Raw genomic sequence first — 20,743 nt, 5'->3', positions numbered from 1 at the left:
GGTCTGCATTCACTCTCTCCCCTCCACGCCTCGCTCTCGGGATGGCGGACGGTGAGAGGTCCCCTTTACTAGCAGACCTGGGAGAAGGTGCTCTCGGCAGCAGCAGCGCCGTCGGCGGGTTGTCTCCGGGTGCGGCACCCTACGGTGTTCCCAGTAAACCACAGAGTGAGTATCCATGGATACATCCGGGCTCTCCTCCACCTCACAGACTCCAGCCTGAGCTAGCCTAGCTTCCGTTAGCATGCACTGACTGGGCATGATTCTGCTCAACCTGCGAGCTCAGCTGTGAAACAGTCTGCGAGGAAACACTGAAACATGTCTGAGAGTTAATCTTTGGGCATGTCCTGTTTGATGAAACATGCTGTTTCAGACAACATCTTGAAGCAAAAGGTTGAAGGGAGTGAGCGTTGTGTTAGCATGCTATTAGCACTGATAACTGCCGGCAAAGCATCCTCCAAACCTGCAGCTTCACAGCTCAGCACACAGTACAATAATAATGTGTTTTATGTACGTTTTCTAACATGAATTGATGCATGTGTTTGACTTGTTTAGTGCTTTATACTCTGCTGGTGATGCTAGGTCACTGTAAGGCTGAGATAGCATCTGAGGAACACCTGATTTGATTGACTGATGGGACATCCATTAGGGAGGCTCCAACAGGGAGCAGCAGCCAATAACACACACGGGCATATGGAGGAGATGTGTTTTAATGCATTGATGGGAAAGGCAGGAGGGATGGCTACTAAATGTGTTTTACTTCCACAACCAGCTCTAAATAGGGATGCAACGATTCACTCAACTCACGATACGATGCTGGGGTCACGATACTATTCTCTCACGATTTATTTCACAAAATGAGACTGTAGACGAATGATGACTCCTGCTAACCTGCTTGTCAGTGTGGTTTGGCCTTTTCATGTTTTTATTTCTTCCTCTAAGCGAGGGGAAGCGATCAGAGCTTCTCATCGTGCTGTCCATTAAATGCTGCATCATGTTTGTGTAGCTCCCCGTCTTCTTTGCACTATTTGCACAGTTTTAGTCTTGTCTGTTATCTTCTCACCTCTTTCCATTTTCTGTCTTGAAGCCAGAATGCTTCCACACCTCCCGATTTAGAAGACAGGTTGTGCGTCCTCAATTTCTAAATCGTGCTCTACAGCTGCTGACGGCCATTTTTCAGAGCGTCGGTGTGAACCTCGACACCTTACGATTCATCTTTCCATCGCCGTCTCTTCACTCAAATCTTTCCTAACTCAAAGCAGTGACCCTGAAACACAGCTCACCTGTCACCGGTTCTTCATATGTTCCTCTTGATTAGTGTACCAGCTCATTATTACATGATTTCATATTATTGCCTTAAATCATGTCTGCACACTTCAGTGTACTTTGGCGTATACAAACACAACTGTTTGTACATTTCCACCTCTGCCCTCCAGTGAAGTATGTTTACCTTCAGTTACACACTTTAACGCTTTAATCATATTATTTTGTCTTTATTTGAGATTTAAGTTAAATTCTAGACGTATACATTTCTTTATTTTTTACACGTGCTTGGCTTTATTTACTTTATTTCTTCTTCTTGTTGTATTTGTTTGACAAACTGCTGCCGTAACACCACACTTTCCCACTTTGTGATGAATAAAGAGCACCTGTAGTGTGTCCATCTATCTGTTATCCTGCTCACTGGAAATGTAGAGCAGACAGTACTGTATTTTGCAATAGATTTCTCAATTAATCTGTCCCACTCATGAGCTCATTCTTACTCTGGTTTCTGTTTCTCACAAGACTCTTATTGCTTGCGACTGACCCTGCTCTGCATTCCAGGAGAGTTTTTCTCCTAAAGCTCCTTTCTGTTGAACTCGAGACCAAATCTTATTATCTTGTTAATCACAACGTTGAGGTTACTTGTCATGAGTATTAGGTTTTTTTTTTGTTGTTCTCTTCAGGGTCATTGCACAACTCTGTCAACTGCGTTTCCTCCACAGTTCATTAAATCCTCACTTGTGTTATCGTGGTACTGTTCATGATAGTTTTTAACGTGTCTCGTCTCCCCGCCCCGTGCAGGCTTCCCTCCGTTCCCGAGCCCCAGCCAGCCCTCGGTGCTTCTCGGGGAGGACCCTCCACCCTACTCCCCTCTCACTTCCCCAGAGAGTGGCAGCGCCCCTGTCATCAGCTGCAGAGTGTGCCAGAGCTTGATTTCTGTGGAGGGAAAGATCCACCAGCACGTGGTGAAGTGTGGGGTTTGCAATGAAGCTACGGTAGGTCTCAACAGGGATTACTACAGCCTAAATAAACACACAGAAAACCTTTATGTCCTCCAGTATATAACGCTCCAACAGACCATGTTTCACTAAAGTTACTCAGACGTATTTTATTTCCACCTGCGCCACAGTTTAGCTGGATTTCAACTAGCTTTGTGCCATATGTTTTTTTCTTTATTTAGACACTTGGTACATTTGTAGTATAGTCCAGGACACTTTGCCCCTGAAAGCTTCCTGCGTTGTTTAATTACGAATGTGTTAAAAAAAAAAAAAAAAAAAAAAAAATTCTGCCTTCGTGTGCTTCTTGTATGGTCCCAGTTTCCCAGATGGGAAGTTGTCCTGATGGGATTTCAGCTGGGAAAGTCTGACTGTTGTAACAGCGTGGATGCTATGAAGAAGATGGAAAATCACTGAAACAAGTTATACTTGTTCAAAAAGTTGGCGTGCCATACATGAATTAATCAAAGAGTATTCTAACATTAATAAAGCACATTTAGCCCCCCACGTGTTGACGATCATGATGTCAAGTCGGGCTCCTCGTTCTATTCCAGCGTTTCCAACTTGTCGCTCTGACTTGAAGAGGCGTGCATTTGTGCATTTGCATTCCTGTGCATTTTTCCAGTTCGGAAACTTATGACGTACGTAAGTTTTCTCGACGCATTCGCGCTATCAACACGAGTGGGGGAAAAACGAAGAAACTGGCAACCAGGACAAGAGAACAGAGCAGCTCCAACAAGCCTTGCAAGGTGCTGTATCGACTGTGTGATGTCATCACCTCGTCCCACTCGCTCCGGGTGGATTTTCCTGACACCCTGCTCTTCACTTGACATTTTTACGAGGGGCTCAGTCATAAACGATAAAGACGCTCGAAGCCCCTCTACGTTTCTGCCAACACTTCATAACAATGGAGCTGAACGCTGGCTTCGTGTTTACCTGCAAATCAGTGAAGAGTTTCCTGTTTTTGAATTACTCTTCTAAAATTAGTGTATTTTAGAAGAGTATTAAAGTGTTTGGTGCACACCTGTCCTGCACACAGTCTCCTTCAGTGTAGCTTGTTTTTTTTCTTCTTCCTTCAGTGGGTCAAAAAGTAAATCCCAGCGTCTGGGTAATTTAAGGTTGTTGAGTTTTTCTTTTCTTCTCATTGCTGCAGGTTTCAGAGGAGCGTTTCAACACAGTTCGTTTCATTATCCTTATTAACATGAATAATCCACCAGACTCACAGTGAGGTCAATGTTCGTCCTCATGATACCTTTGAGAAGTCTGAGAGTACTTCCTCTGTTTCTGTTTGAAAGCTGAACTCAAGGTCGGACTGTTTCTGAACATCAACAGCACCAACACGTGTTCGCAGACAAGAGAACTGTGAGTGTTTACTAAAGTGTAAAACAGTTTCAGTAATATCCACTCAACAGGAGATAGCACACGCTGCTGTTTGCCTTCAGCATACATTCAAAAGCTTCACAATATGAAACCTGCTTATGACTCTAATGAGACAGGCTTTCACATCTCAGTCGGGTCTGATGCTGCAGAGTTCTTGTTTCTACATCGTCAAAGTTAGTGAAAACACATCCAAGTATTTGTTTGAATGATGCAAGCCATCAGATCCCATTCGACTGTTCTGTACCACGTAAACATCATGAACGTGTAGCAGGATCTTTTCTGTGTACAGTTTGAAGTGGAAATCAAAGTGCTGTGGAGTTCCTGATCCAGAGCGTAGACCGTATGTGAGAGGAGTCAGAAGTCACCCGTCAGATTCTTCTCGTGTTTGGCCGGTAATTAAGAAAGAATCACAACTCATGTGACAGCCAAACTCTTGAGTTTTCCTTTCCGCCGTCTCTGACTCGCAGACTTCCTGTGCCTGATCAGGTGCAGTGAGACGCAGCCGCTAACAAACACGCACACAGAGACGGATCCAGCTAATTAGGATTGAAGTTTTGCTGATGAGAAATAGCGACACGTCATTTAAACAGTCGGCGCTGTCAGATTTACAGGATGCTACAAGCTACAAGCTAATCATCAACTCCCAGCTCTGCTGTTCAGTACCCAGACGAAGAACACATATAAAACATGCCCAGATGTACACGTTGGAAATTTGAGCAGTCAACAGATGGAGCAACATATGCAGAGAAATATGTCTGTGTTGTATGAATAAGCACAGTTTGACACCGGCGTTGAGACTGGAGTCAGTCTGCTTGTTAAAGCTGCAGACTGGAGTCTCATCACACAGACGGGTTTTTAAAACCCCGAGCTTTTACTCTGATCCCAAGATCTATGAGGGATGTTGGGCAGGAGGTGAAACATGTTCCTGTTCTAACATCATATTCAGTGTTTAAAGCCAATAAGTCTGATCTGTTTGCTCTGTTTCTGTGTTAATTGGGCGCTCCTTCTGCTCGTGTCACTCCCCTCCCGTTAATTAGGCTGATGAATGACTGTGTTGTGACATAACAATTTAGAGCTGCCCAGCTTTAATTTGACACTATAGAGGGATGACAGTCCATTGAGTGGCTCCAAATAAACAATTAAAATGCTTATTTTGCTGCCGCTAATTGAAATAGCTTCAAGTGAATGGTGATGAACACCAGGCGGCTGAGTGACTACGACCGTGAGCTGGAATGACTGAAGCAGTTGAGACTGAAGATCCCAGTCACAAAAAGACGTCATCTGTCGTGTGTTCTTGTGGGGAAAGGTAACTCACCTGCACATTACTTCCCAACGATCAACAAGTCCTCCTCAGGAAGACGAAAGCGGCGTTGTTGTTTGCACGCTGTATTCCCGCCTGATCTCGGCGTTCTCCTGTGATGTGTGCACAGCTGCAGGAGCAGACCCTGTGGGGCCAGGATGTGCGCCCTGTCCGAGGGAGCAGAACCGGAGAGCTGACGGACCGAGGCGGGCACGGAGTATTGAAATTTAGTGGGTTAGATGTTATGAAATTGGCTAAGATAAGATAAGATAATCCTTTATTCATCTCGCGAGCGGAGAAATGTACAGTGTTACAGCAGCAAAGCAGAAGAAAATCACACAGTGCAAAAAATTAAAATAGATAAAAATATAAGTGTACAAAAAAAATATGCATCGAAAACAATCAAGAGCTAGTATAAAAATATGCATCAATTAAAGAGCTAGTATAAAAATATGCATCAATTAAAAGCTAGTATAAAAATATGCATCAATTAAAAGCTAGTATAAAAATATGCATCAATTACAAGCTTGTATAAAAATATGCCGTAACACAAACGATATTCTCTCCAACCCAGAACGTATTTCCAATAGACTATTTGAAGGCGTGAGGCTCTGGCCTAGTTCAGCCCTCGGTGACCCTTGTGCCCCCCTCCAACCTCCGCTTCAGCTGCTTACACCAGTTTGATGTTAGTAGTAGATATTAAGTGATACAGCGTATGGAAAAGGTTTTAAACGCACAATATGACCCCGTCTGCACCTGCCAAAAAAAAAAACTAAAGAAGAAAAGTCTTTAAAATGTGCTGTTATGTCCTCGTTTAGTCGAGTCATCGAGTGTTTGTTCAAGTCGTGCTTGATTGTGGTTCTGTGAGGTAACTTCAGGTCAGATCTCGAGCGCTGACTTTGTCATGGTTCACACCGCTCAGTGTGTAAATGAAGCCGGTGACTTCATGGATCTGGACGGAGCACTGTGTTTGTTGTTCGCCTGCTTCTGTCGATGTTTCTCTTTATTCGTGAAACGCTTGTAATACTCGTTCTGATCATCCAGGGGGGGAAAAAAATCTCACCTCAGGTTTCCCCATTCAGTCTGACAGTCGATAAATGCTGCTTTGTCATTTAATCCTTCTCCGTCTATGAAACACCTGAAAGACTGTAGGCAGCATATGTGACACACCTACAATTCATTCTACTTCAGATTAATAGTGTTCCCACGTTGTTGTTTTCTTTCCTCCCCTGTGTCACTCTTTCCTTTGCAGAAACACGGTTGCTTTTAAAGTGGAATTGATTAAGGCAGAGGAAACCTGCAGGACTCCATCTGATCTGGTTAGTCAGAGTTTAATGATGCAGACGGGAGAGCCATCAGCAAGGACAGACAGCAGGAGGATGTTCCATTAAGGCCCGAGGAAGGTGTCAGGCTCCTGTAGTCGTACTTGTGGGAGATTCAGATTAAAAGGTTCCCTTCTCTGCGTGAGCTCAAACATTGTCCTCGACTGTCCATCGTGTCCGTCCTGCACCAGTGCTCCATTAAAGCATATGCACGAGCACTGTGTCCTTCAAAAACTATGATATATGATTCTTCACATATCATTTCGTAAAAGGAGTCGCAATTCATACGATTTTTCAAATTGCTTGTATACTATTTCTTTTATTTCTTAAGGGGCCTACACGGGTTCTAAGCATCCTTAAGAGTGAGCACAATGCAGCAGCAGAAGAAAAGCGTCGATCTCCCCTGGCACTTTTTTACATCAGTATCAGATATTGACCTTGAATGAAAGGGGTGCTGCTCAGCTGGTAAGCACCGCCACTTGAAACACAAAAGATTAGTTTTTTTTTTGTTTTTTTTCTGATATTATTGCTGCCGCTCAGATTTCTTCATCAAATGAAGCCTCGCTGTGATCTGTGTCTCGCTTCCCCGTCAGGTCGTCTTGTTGCAAGTTTCCTCCTGCTGACATCAGCGCTTTGCAGTGTGCGGTCGTCTTAAAAACAGGACAGAATACATAAAGTGAATGGACACGCTTGGAGGCATGTAAAATGGATTTATCAGGCCATTTAGATCCGGTTCTGGATTTCTAGATATCTCGATCTCCAAACTTTGTTTTGAAGAAGAAGGCCTCAGTATGGCCTTTGCTCTCCTTCCTTAATAAACAAAGTTTCTGAACCTGCGACTGCAGGAGTGCCACTTCTAGAAACTCTCCCAGAGCGCCTCTCCTCCTCACTTTCTATTGGTTAAATTCTTGTCCCGTCAAGAATAATTGGCTTGTTATTGACTCCCATTCTAATGCCCTGCTTCTTATCTCTTCCTCCCTGTGTGCCTCTGTTTCCCTCTGCAGCCCATTAAGAACGCCCCAGCAGGGAAGAAGTACGTTCGCTGCCCCTGCAACTGTCTTCTCATCTGCAAAGTCACTTCCCAGAGGATCGCCTGTCCCCGACCATATTGGTGAGAAATTCTTTCCAAGTGTGTGGAAGTGTGCGTGTCTCCACTGCGAGGCTGCCAGAACACGCAGTGTGTGTGTGTGTGTGTCTGCATGAGAGCGAAATGAGGCAGAGAGTAACCAGGTGCGATGCGAGCAGCAGTCCCTCAATTAAGGCTGTGCTCCCAGTGCAGTTTACACGCAGTGCTCAGCGAGCCGGCGCAGGGAATAACAGCCTCATTAAAAACGCTGCATCATGTTTCACCTCGGCAGCACTGTATGGGAGGGTTTGTGCTATATAGTACTGTACCGTATTTTCCACCCTATAAGGCGCACCTTCAATGAATGACATATTTTAAAACTTTTTCCATATATAAGGCGCACCGCATTATAAGGCGCTACAGTAGAGGCTTGGGTATGCATCCATTGGACGGTGCTAGGCTAAAGCTAGCGCTAGCTCATCCTCTTGCTTCCTCCACTTCCGCACCATTGATTCGTTAATGTTAAACTCTCGCTGCTGCTCTATTCCCGTGTTCTACTGCGTGACTGATCGCCTTGAGTTTAAACTCTGCGTTGTAAGCGTGTCTCTTAATAGGAGCCATTTCAGGGTCTTTACACAAACACAAATGGAAATAAAACGCCGTTTTATATATCCCAGCATGCATCGCGCACTACTTCTTCTACGGGGGAAAATTGAGTCGGCGGCTGCTTACCGTAGTTGCGAGACCTGTTGCGGCTCAATATTGTAGCGATTGTAGAGCCAATCGTGGGGTGTTGATGCCGCAAAGCATTATGGGTGTTCAGGACTTTGGTGTAAACCATGAGTGTTTTGGGTATTGCTGTTCATGACTTTCTGCTGTTGGCAATTATTGTGTCATTGTGTTATGATCTGTCTATATAAATGCTCTTGCTTGGGGCAATGTGTGTGTTGAGTGAGACTTAAAGCTCGCCTTTGGGTCAGTCTTCCACGCAGCTTGCCACAGTATTCATCCATATATAAAGTGCACCGGATTATAAGGTGCACTGCCAGCTTTTGAAAAAAATTAAGGTTTTAAGGTGCGCCTTATAGGGCGGAAAATACGTTATGTTAGAGGGATTGTGCATGGGAAGAGGGGAATCATTCTTATGGCAGCACCTTGAACAACTCGGCAGCTGAATGCTCCGATTATTAAGTTCCCTCCTGAAGAGTGTCCCCCAACCAAATCCACCTTCAGCAGATTCAGTGCTGTGAAAATATCGTGGCAGCACGAAGAACATCAGAAGAAAAACAGGTGAAAGGGCTTCTATAGTCGGAGGAAGTGTCTCTGGTGTGGCATTTTGCATTTGTCAACTCCTGAAGGAAACTTCACGAAGTTGCCAAAAGTTAAAATAAAAATCAGGGAAGAGAAGTTTGAGGGGCCATCCGTCAGGGGGAAGCTCAATGAAAAAGCCTCTTCACAGGTCACACCGATGCCAACGTGTTTGGATTTCTATCATCTAAAAAAGCGGCTGATGTCAGTCACAGCAAATGACTTTGGCAGCTCATCTGAACATCATGCTGCTGCAGCCTGCTGTAATTTGGTGAGACAGATAAGAGCCCTTGTTTATGCCTGAGGCCTAAAATGTGCAACAGCAACATTTTTAGCCATCATGCTTTTTTTTGGGGGGGGGGATAAGTTTTTGCTGCTTTGTAAATCTGTGTAATTTAAAACTGCACATCACAAAAAATTATTTTTTGTCATGAACACTGAAACACAGCTTCAGTACAGATCACGGGCTAAAGCTGAAGGCTCATCAATTCTTGCTTGTCAAAATATTGTTGCTGCAAAGTTCAGTTTCCAATTAAATGAAAGTCTCTAAACATTCATTTATTTTCCACCTCGAGGAAAAAAAGCTGGAAACCTGGACTTTACCTTTTCTACTTGATTTGATTTTTTGACTTTATCAGTTATGCTTCTATTATTTTAATTTGTTGTCAGAAAAGAAAAAAAAACTTTTCCTTCCGTAGCTGACTGCTTGTGTTCAGCACCTGTGGGAACGTTTGACCTTCCTGGCTTTATTACAGTTGACCAGAGGTTATTCATTTCTCATTTCCCTGCCTTAAATTGCTCTGGAGAGTTTACTTTCCTCCTCTCACTGTTTTGCATTCAGCCCAGACCTGCTGACTTAAGCAGGCAGCTCTCTGATCAGTAAATCTGGACAGCTGGAGTTACGATTGGAAGCTTCATGTGGAAAAGAAGTGTTGGCTCTAACGAGAAGCCTTTAACCTTTTCACACAGTCAGAGAGACTCTCACAGTGATCGTCAGCTTGCGTTGATGATGAATATATTATCTGTGGAGTGAATGTTGATCTTGTGTGTCTTCACGTGTTTTTGTTTTTTTATTTAGTAAGAGGATAATTAATCTTGGCCCAGTCCATCCTGGTCCTGCCAGTCCTGACCCCCAGCCGGCTGGAGCCCGCGTCTCCTGTGGACACTGCAGCAACACCTTCCTGGTAACACACAAACCCTGCTTTAGATATCGTTAGATTAACTTCACCGTTTAAGACAGATGGACATCTTTCAGGATCACATCTTAGCACGTAGACTTTATAAAACATGGACGCACTCTCAGTCAACTGTTGGTTTCCAAAGAGGCGTTTTGAAGACAATCGAGCTGAGGTGGGACTAAAGGCTCTGTGCATACAGCTGCAACATGTCCATGAAACTCAGCCAGCCAGTGTGCGTGCCTCTCAGGCTAAATAAAATCAAAACATGAATCCACCGGAGTAGAGGTGGGGAAACGATCCATTCATGTAAATTCCTGATTTCTGAGATTAAAAAAAAATAATATATATATTTTTTTTTGGCAAATCAGTCCCTCCCTGCTAAGTGCTAATGCTAGCTCTTTAACTGTAATTCAAAAATAGACTTTGAGTCATGAATCCAGAATCATTTTGAATCTTCTCAATCGAAACACGAGACACCCAAAGATTGCCAGCTCTTCCCCGTAGAGTGTGATCCAATAAAGAAAAGAGCGAGTGATATCTAAAAATAGTCTTTGGAACCTGACGTCTAAGGCATTTTAATATGGGGCTTTAATGGGAAGTCCATGGTTTTATTTTTTTGAGCCAGCCTCAAGTGGACATCGATGACCTGCAGCTTTCTGCACTTCTACACCCGCTCAAAGTTGATGCAATCTTTCTACATTTTGGGGAATCTGCTGTCTTGCAAAGCTTTTAATTAAAAGGTCAAGTCTCACGTCTGCTACCATGGCAGGCATTAGGACAGGAAACGGAAGGAAACTGCTGATCCAGTTTTAAAATCCAGACAGAATCAGGCGATCAGAAAACAAGGCATCCCAAAGTCACCTCATGTCAACATGTGCACAAGTACAGGAAAGATACTGAGTGGGACTTTAATCTTTCCTGATTCATACCCGCCTTAATGTGTTGATTTGACTGGCAGTGAGATGGAGGATTGAGAAAGACTTCAGTCTGGGTCTGAGAACATCGTCTTCTTCAAACAAATGAAACAAGCGTGAAAAGTCACTTTTTCTCACACGCGTCAACAAAGTCAGACTGTATATTTTTTCTAACCCGTGCAGAAGCTCCAGTGTAGCAAGAAGATCAGTTTCAGGCATTTCATTTTCAGTTTATCATCCAAATACTGTCCAAGAGCCCAAGTCACTGTTCCCCCACTCTCCTGTATTGAATCCACTGTTGCGAGCCAATCACAGTTTTGTACACTAGTTTATGTATTTGTATGCAAAGTAGCTGAGGAATAAATCAGCTTTGGCTTTTTCTTTTGTTTTTGCTCTGGACTGAAGCTTTAGTCATTTGTGGCTGAAATATCTTGTGACAGTTTGAGGCGGCCTGAGGTTTTTTTTGTTGTGAAACGTACCGTAGCACGAGCCAGAGCAGCTAAAACCTCTTAGCAGCAGCTAAAGTCAATGTTAAGTTACTGGAGAAGATCAATAACCCTATCAGCTCTCTGCTCAGATATTTCAACCATGTTGTGCTAAAGAGGAAGTGGAGTTGAACCTGTGGTGTGTGGGACAGGTAGAGACGGTTTGAGTGCACGGTGAAAGAACGGAGGGTTCAGGCTGTTTAGCATTCAGTCGGACCTGTCGAAGACGGCTGAACGAAAACACAGATCTGTGCCCCGGGTGGTGTGGCTGCCGTGATCCTTTTGTGACAGATCTGGAGATAATGTTCTCCGCGCTTCCCCGTACAGAGGCTTTCTATCAGAACAAGAAGGATGTACAGCACGCACACGCACGCACCCGGCGTGTTCACCTCTGAGTCTGCAGGGTTTACTGATGTATCACACGCCGGCGTCAGCAGAGGGGATAAATGTTGACTCTCTGAGAGGAACGCATTTCTCTTTCTCAGCGTGTGGTGGTGCGAGGACTGGAATACGTCATCGATTCACGCCGCAGCTACAGTCCGTTATACATCGCCGCACTGTGACGTCACGTCTGTCACTTTACCTTCCCCATCAGTGCTGCCTTTTCAGTTTATTAATGAAATGAGTTTGACGATTAATCAGTCAGCTGTCAAATATTACGATCCGATTTCACGTCCAACATCTGGATGTGTTGGTTCTGGAAGTGAGGTATTCCGACGGCCGTGTTCATTCCCTCGCCGCGCCCTTTTGTTTTTAGCGACCTCTGGTTTGATTTCATGAATGATTCGTGTTCTCCACAATTCGGCTCGTAGCTTTAAACCCGTTTGGCCGACACGTCGTTTCCAGCGTGGCGGCTGCTGCTGACGAGCCTCCGGCGCCCCCTGCAGGAACAGATGTGTGACATCACTCAGGCTTCGTCCTTTCATATTTACGGTCTATGAACCCTAACCCTTCAGGCACATATAAAACCTGAGGACCAATAAAAACACATGAATTGATCATTCATGCCGACACAACACAAAGTAGTGAAGGAATAAATATTAAATCAGCACTTTTTTATTTCCTGATTAATGCGTTGTCTCAAACTTTTTAATGCTGCCTTTTGATTGGCGAGGTGTAAGCAGTTAAAACAACGAAAAAAATCAGTTTAGGAATATTCTGGATGTAACATTGGTTCAAGGACTTTAAAAAAAAAAAAAAAAAAAAATGTATTCGTGCACATTTGAGGAATTTTCTTTTTTTTTTTCTTTCTGAAACTGAAGCTTACATGTCTTTTATTTTGTAATTGCAGTGGACAGAGTTCACGGACCGGACGCTGGCCAGGTGCCCACACTGCAGGAAAGTGTAAGTAGCAATAAACAGTTCATCCATTATACCCCTTCACTCTCACTTTACTTGTAAATAGTTTTACATCGTCAAGGCTTTAAGCTGCAGATTTTATTCAGGGAAACCTGCGTGGAGTGAGCAGTATCTGGCGTCAGGGTTTTTCTCAAGGACAGAACACACACACACACACACACACACACACACACACTTTGATGGTAGCCGGTTTGTGAGGCTTTTTGTCTTTGACCTCGAATGCTGCAACACGTTTTTCCTCTTCCAGCCTCGGAGTGTTAACGTGCGTCTCGTAACATCAGGAGCTTTCGGATCTGAAGGCTTTTCCTTGAAAGCTGCAAATCACCTTCATATGTCACTGTCTCAGTAAGCGTCTGAACAATGTGAGCAAAGGTCATGAGACTGTGAGGCGGGACGGCGAGTTAGCAGGAATAACCCAGGTTTTCTTTTGTACATATTTAATCTGACTTTTTCACAACAAAACAACTGGACGGGTCAAAGTAGGAAAAAAAATGGTACATTAGTTGACCTGAGAAAGGCTGCTTAGGTTACTCTCATACATACGAGCAGAAGACATATGAAGCTGGTGGTTTGATTGGATAGAAATTGATTTTAGGATGACTTCTGTCTCAGTCTTATCGCTGGCTTGTATATTTTCTAATCAACTTGATTTCTGTTTATTCATTTCTGCAGCTCGTCCATTGGTCAGCGGTATCCCCGGAGGCGGAGCTTGTGGTGTTTTCTACTCTGCTTGCTATTCGTCATCTCAACTGCGGGGCTGATAGTGAGTTTGCCTCCCAGGAAGCCTTACTTCTTTTTTTTTTTTTATTCTTCTTCACATCTATTTTACCAGGAAATTCTCCTCGTTAATAATCCTGGTAACTCACGCTAACATCCAAGATATGAAGCTCTTCTCTTTAGTATATATGCATCATCAATGGTGACATTCTTAGGGGCTAAAATGACAGATAACATTGACTTGTTCTTGTTCTTTTCAACATTTAATCTGGACTGTATTGGGCTGTTCTTTTCTCGGTGGCTCTTTAAACACTGTCGGTGTTCACCTCACAGCCGCTCTGTTGGCACGCTCTGACACGCCGCCATTTGTCTGAGAGAAATTGCACAAACAGAACCGACTTGCACTGTAAGCAAAGTTCAGGTTGCAACAGCCGCCTCTAAAAGTTCAACAGATTAAATCAATCTTGACTAGGATTGACCTTTTGTTTTTTCCCTTTTCCAATTCTTCAAGGCTCTTAATGCAGGGAATAGTTCAGCCTCCTGTTTTTTGTTTTTTTTTCACGTTTCAAAGAAGTAGTGAAAGTGTTTTTAATAATTATAACAATTAAGTGAAAATATCAGGAGTGAACATGCGTTCATAGAGCGAGGGAGGGGGTGCATTCTTCTTTTCAAACAGCAGAGGGCGCACGATGAACGTGAAACAGCAGAACACACTGGAGGAGTGGAGAGCAGTGTGCAGAGGATGCATTTTCAGGATTGGCAGCGTTGCGTAATGTGTGGAGGCAATAATTGTCCCTACATAAAAGCTGCTCGTGTTTAATGTAGACGGTGTTTTCCATCAGACGACGTGCACCAAAGCACACGCTCGGACAGTTTCATGTCAGCGCTGCGTTACTCCACTTTATCGGCAAAAAAAATCAAAAGAGGCGTATCCGAGAGCACGTCATTTTCTTCTCAACAGAACACGGGGGGGGATTAAGGAAGTTAAGCACATTCATCAGTGCAGCAGCTGTGGCGTGTCCCCAGCCGAGCAGCAGGAGCTCAAAAGATGCCAGTTAAAATGTTATGGTCCCTGTGAGCAGCCCGAGTCATTAAAACTTTACACATCACTTCCACCAGAAGAGGGAAGACTTTCCTTTAAGGCTGACGTAAACACTTTTACACTGAAGCCTAGTTAATATTTGTTAGCCTGCATGAGCTGCTTTGATGGCTAGATTTAGCTTTTCTTCTTTGGCTGGTAATAAAGCACCAAAAAACCTGAAAAGATGCCAAGTCCTGTTTGTTAAATACAAAAAGCAGCCATCATTCAGAGTGGACATGTGCATCATCAGGGAGCTCTTAAAAGGGTCAAATTGGATTTTTTTTTTTTACAGTAGCAGGGTGCTGTTGTCTTCAAAGCGGGAAGGTTCCTGGTTCGATTCCCCCGTTGGATTGCGCGGGGTCTCTCCGTGTACTCCAGTTTCCTCCCACAGTCCAAAGTGTGTCACTAATGTATCACTTGTGTGTGTGAATGTGAGCGTCAGCCCAGAGATTGAAAGGTGACCACTCCCCCCCCCCCCCCCCCCCCCCCCCCATATGATGTTTATATCTCCTACAGCTCCAAACACGAAACTTCATCATTTTCTTTTGGATTTTTTTTTTTTTTTAAAACAAAACCCTGATGAGCTTTGTTCCACTGTTGTGACTTTGAAACCGAAATTCACACTTCCACATTCTCAGACGTTCCCTGCGGGTTCTCTCAAAGTCACTTTTACTATCTTCATTGAATCATTTTCTTCTGAGCAGCTTGCACGCTCAATACTTGATGGGAAGCTATTTTCCCCGTTGCCCTTCAGTCACTTTAGAGCGCCGAGCAGCGAGCGAGTCCGTCAGAAAATTCAGCGTCACTGCAGGTGGATCAATCACGGATTAGGGACAGATAACAGCACCTCTCAAGTGAGTATGTGTCTTATTAAAAATAGAGAAAAAGTCCGACTGGTTGATCGTCTATGAAAACAACAACAGTAAATCACTGGGTTCTTGGTTTGAATTTTTCAGTTTGCAAAAAATCTAAATGGGTCAAGATATGAATACATAAAATGTTTTTCCGGCCTAATTGTAGATTTAGCACTCTGGTTTCTTTCGCCTGATTGGACGTGAGCTGTCTCATTCTAATCACCGCGATGCTCAAGAATCCTTTTCACAGACTCTCTCTCTGATTGGCCGTGTGTCGTCTCTCTCCAGGCTGGGACGTGGGTGCAGGCGCAGACCTACCAGGGGATCTACGCCTCATGGGCCGTGCTGCTGCTCCTGGTCGTCCTCTCCATGGCGCGGGCCTTCTACTGGGCCTGCATGAGGGTCAGCCAACCCCTCCAGAACTTCACATAGAGTCCCCACCCCACCCACCCACCCACCCACTCTCTCCCACCCTTCAAACCAATCTGCACCGTGTTCCTTACCCGCCAGGCAGGAGGAAAGATGGCTTTAAAGAAAAGAAAAAACAACAAAAAAACAGAATATTTATTTAAATCCAACTCCAGAGAGAAAAAGTTCTCCTCTTCCTGTCCCCTCCCTTTTAGTCAAACGTGTTTCTAAAACTGGATGGCGATGGCTGCGACTGCTATATATCTATCGGTAATTATGATGATGCGTATAGCCTGATGTACTGTTTTTCTGTTCTAATCTTGTGGCCAGTGTGGGGTTCATTTTAACATGATAACAAATTCTCCTGCCTCTGCCCCCCCCCCCCCCCGGCGCTCTTTATAAATCTTTGATTTAGTCTGTGGCACATCTGTTGCACTCGCAGCTTCGAAGACGAGGGCTGAAAGTCTTAGACGTGAATCGTTTTTATTACCCCGCCCCGTCTTTCTTCAGCCCTAATCCACATTAGGACTAGCACTGGAGCATTTAACATTTTTCAAACCCAGAAACAAAATTATTTTTTTGACAGCAGCGATGAAGTCAGATGAAGTTTTCAAACGAAAACAATGACGCCAGTAGAACATTAGCTCGGCTGGAGGGACGTCTGCCTCCTTTTGAGAATCAGAAGATCGAGTGCGTGTTGAAATGTGTCTGAAAATTGAATTCAGCGCTACGTGAAGGTAGGCTATGGTGTCTCTGAACTCGGTGTTTATGCTGAATTATCCCCTGGGACTGACTTTGATCCAAAGCAGCTTGAAAGCCTTAAAAGGAGGTGCGATAGAAGGATTCAACACACACACACACACACACACACAGCCAATCATACACTCAAATATGAATGCATAGCGGCACACAACAAAAGGAGGATGCTCTTTTGGAGTTGCAGCAGCTCAGAAACCAGTTTGTCAAAGACACTCCAGCCTCTCTCTTCAAAGACAAACTCGCTGACAGATTTCCTCCGTACGCTTGTCCTTATTTCTGCAGAGGAAGAAGTGACATTCAAGCCCCTCTGCATGAAAGTCGGATGTCCTGGTCATTTCAGAGTATAACCACATCTAAAGGTTTAGTCTCACTTTGATCCAAACTGTGGCCAACACGTTTACTTTCTGAGAACTTTTGATGCTATTCAATCTATTTTTCCCCTTTTTAGCTTGCAAACTTAAATCTCTTATTTACACGTCACACAACCACTGCAAATTCGGCATAATCCATAAACCAAGTCCGAAACAGTTTTTTTTCATGCTTTAACATGGTTACCTGTGTTGATCTAGTTCTGCTCCGCTGTCAGAAACACTCAGACATGAAGCAAACGCACGAGGGCTTTTGGGAGGCCTCGACATCCACTTCCTGTCAGCCCGTGAGCTTCAGCGTTTTCCTCCTACAAATCTGAAACGGGTTTTTCTTGGGAGACGAACCCGGCTTAAATTTCAGGCCCTGTTTTGCCGACTGCTGCTGATTCTTTAAAAACAACACTACAGTAAGCTTAAAAAAAAGGGCTACGTCAGGCTTCTGTCGCTCTGATAGAAACCCTAAAACTTTACGGACGAGCTCGTTAAAAGCATAAAAGTGCTGAATAACTCTTACTGCTTTGATTTGCATTTGGCCATGTACAAATAAAGTCATTTCAGACGGAGGCTGGAGCTGAGCTTTCTTACTGACTGATTTATCAGGCAGAGCATTCACCTTTGAGGCCAGTGGAATATTTGTGAAAGAGCCTGATGCCAGTCAGAATAGGTCAGTAAACTACACACACACACACACACACACACACACACACTACACTTGACATTCTCACTCACAGTGACTCGTCTGTGGTTCTGAATGTGCTTACATTTCTTTTATGAATTCAGTGTTTGTTTCTTTGTTTTGATTGTAAATATATTTGTCGTTCGTGTACAATGGAAGTGACTAAGCGGATTATGTTGCACTCAGTTTATTAACACTACTGCTGTGATCGCTGCGGACCTTTTTATTCGTTGTTTTTAAGAAGGTTATTTTTGCAAATCTTCACCTGTTACATATTTAATGATTTGTTGAACTACTAACCTAATAAGCCTCGGGACGCGCAGTCGTGTCCAAATCTTAACCACAGTGACACACACACACACACACACACACCAACATACTCACGACAGCTACAAACACACTACCAAACGATGGCATTTCTCTGTCACACACACACACACACACACACACACCCAGCACCTTATACAGTAGTGAGAATCACTGCATACACCAAGTGAGATGAGATCAAGTTGCTTTGCTAGACTGAGCTGAGGTCGCAGACAGTTAGTATGGAAGTGTCATGTTATTTATTATACATGCTGCAAAAAAGGCCACTGCAACAAATAAGTCATGAATAAAGTCCTCAAATCGTATTTATTGTTAAAAATTCAAGTCTGTCGTGAAGTGAGAATATTTCCCTCACCTAAAGACTCGACGGGGTAATACCTTTTTCAAACCCTGAAATCAATACGATGATCCGCGCGGTTGAAGTTCTCGCTGAAAAAAGAATTTCTGAGACTTCGAAGGACCCTTGTTAGAGAGGAAAGCTTTGTAGGACATGACTTATTTTCGAGGTGTATTCAGAAGGGAACACAAAGACGAGTCATGACGAGTCACGGGACACACTTGAACTTTCACCAGCCAGCGCAGCGACGTCTCCACGCGAGCTGTAATGTTTCAACATTTCAAAGATTTTCGCAAACATCAGCGATGACGTTCTCCTGACGTCGCCAAGATTCAGAGACTGAGATCAACCCTGTCCGCTGTATGCAATCCACACGCATCACTCTCATTGGCTGTTTCGAGCAAGTGATTGTGTAACGCAGTTTGAATACAGGACACGTTGACTCGGAAGAAACTGCAAGATTGACTTTGTGTTCTGTCTCGGTACACCTTTTAGTATCCCTTTTTTGCAGTAGAGTGATCATGTTTTATCCATGACTGCAAATGAAATGAATCATGTTAATGCCAATAATCAAGAACCTGGCTGAGGCTCTTTTCAGAGTTTGTTTACACACAAATAAAGACATGATGATGATGATGTACAAAACAGCAAATGTGAGTTTTCTTTTTTTATTTAGCTATGCAGGACGGAGCTGTAGGAAGGAGACGGGGAGAAAAAAAAAGCCTTTTAAATATTAATGTTACAAAACTTGTAATTTAATGATGCAACATGTTGAGGGAAACCTGGCTGAGGAAGATCTTGAAGGTCAAACTGTTTCATCATAAATATTATGGGAGCTTGAAATATTGAGTGTCTGGAGCTCCTCTTTCCTTCATCTGTATGCTGCTTACCTTCTGCACCTGTGCCATCTTCACTCTGCGCAACACTCACTCCAAACTTTCCTAATGTGATGTTCCTCCACAGCCTGATTAAAAAAAAGACAAATCTATTTCCAGATTTTCATTGTTCAAGTTAATCAAGCTTTATCTGTAAAGCAACCACTAATAAGTGTTACCGTAAGATAAGAGCAAGTAAAAGTCTGTACTCTTTAAAACCCAACGTTAATCTATCATGAGTGTTTTTTTAATATACTGCATGTAATACAGCTTCACTGTTAAAGAGAGGATGTTAGCTAGGTTAATGTATTTCTCCAGCATACGTTAAAGAGAAAATGTCTCAAACTGAATCCTCTGATTAAAGCGTTTCTTCCAGTCTCCTAATTGGGATAAATCCTCCCAATTCAAATGAGTGAAATCAAACCATAGCTTTAATTCTCCGACCCTGAGTGAAAGCTTTTTGGCAGTCTTTAAACATAAGCCTAATTATTTTTTTTATCTGACAATAAGAGCAGCTCTCTCTGCCTTTGTTTTGAATTCCCACAAATGGCTGGAAAGCGGCTCTCTTGTTTTTTCTTCTCACACGTCTCGGCCCCTGTCGGCCTCTTCAGTTTCATGCGGATATATTTTTTGCCTGGACACAAAGAGATGGAGGGATTAAGGACACTGAGAAACCTTTCAGAAACCACAGCTCCCCGGAGAGCGAGGAGAGGCGAGGGAGGCTCAGAGACTGGAGAGTGTGGAGGGGAAGAAAGGAACACAACAAGAAGGAACCTATGAAGTGAGGAAGACAATTGGTCCCATAACCTTCTGATTTTAAAGTGAGAGGGTGTTTGTGTCCTTTATTCAACAAACAAACACACACTCTCAGCCTCTTCTTCCTCACACAGACACTCTGCTCCTGTAGCTTCAGGTCTGTCTTATTGAGTTAATTTTTCATTCAGGATATTATACAGCTTCGCCTCCTGGGGGAACTACGCTGTCTCTTTTATTCTCTCTTTGCCATCTTGATGCTTTTCCCTTGTGATACTTCAGGAACGATTCAGCTGAAGTGAGACTCATGAGATGATATAATGCAGCAGGGAGAGAGGAAACCTCATTCAGTATGAATCTTCGTCTACTTTTACACCATGACGGTCAACACAGTAATCAATTGGCCTTGTACAACAGCCATTGTTCACTACAATATGAGATTTTCATTACAGCCGACACAGCACAGCTTCAGCACTTCACAGTTGAGGAGACTTTCTCTCATTGCTGTTGGGCAAAAGAATGTATTCTCTGAAAGGACGATTTCTTTTCAATGACCTGAGCCTTTGTGCAGCGAAAACAAACCCATCGTTTGAACAATGACAGAATTAAAGCAACATCAGTGTATGTGTCTGTGATGCCAAGACTTTGAAAAAGAGAAACAATATGTGCAGAAGATGAATACATGTGTGGCTTTTAGATGTTTTCTACTCCCTCTGTTTGACAAGCTACTTCTTCAAATTAGTTTTTTGTTGTTGTTGTACCCCATATGCACATTACATACAAAACACTCTGCCTGCTTTATTTTTTAAAGGAGCAGTGACTGAGATAAATACCGAGTTGAATCATAAAAATGAACTTTTTAAAGTGTCTGCCTCTCTCACACAACACAGCAGCCAGTTTCTAAATGGTCTGCTTTCATTTTGACCAGAGAAGAAAGGCAGTTTTAAAGCACACCCTCACATGGCCGTTTTGAACGCCCCTCAGTTTGCCAGTAAGTTAGGTAAGTTTAACAGATTCTACC

The 20,743-nt window shown here is 43.5% G+C and overlaps 1 protein-coding gene across 1 annotated transcript; it reads left to right on the top strand.

Annotated features, from left to right (window-relative positions):
- Positions 1 to 11: 11 nt before the first annotated feature.
- pip4p1a (phosphatidylinositol-4,5-bisphosphate 4-phosphatase 1a) lies at positions 12 to 18,746 on the top strand. Its single transcript, XM_079348739.1, has 7 exons — positions 12 to 165; positions 2,062 to 2,255; positions 7,262 to 7,368; positions 9,710 to 9,815; positions 12,500 to 12,552; positions 13,240 to 13,330; positions 15,508 to 18,746. The coding sequence occupies exons 1-7, from the start codon at positions 42 to 44 to the stop codon at positions 15,649 to 15,651; spliced, it is 819 nt and encodes a 272-aa protein (XP_079204865.1). The 5' UTR covers positions 12 to 41; the 3' UTR covers positions 15,652 to 18,746.
- Positions 18,747 to 20,743: the final 1,997 nt, after the last annotated feature.

The sequence above is a fragment of the Symphodus melops genome, assembly GCF_947650265.1.
Source record: "Symphodus melops genome assembly, chromosome: 7".
NCBI lineage: Eukaryota > Metazoa > Chordata > Actinopteri > Labriformes > Labridae > Symphodus > Symphodus melops.
This window is presented reverse-complemented; position numbering and strand designations above follow the sequence as displayed.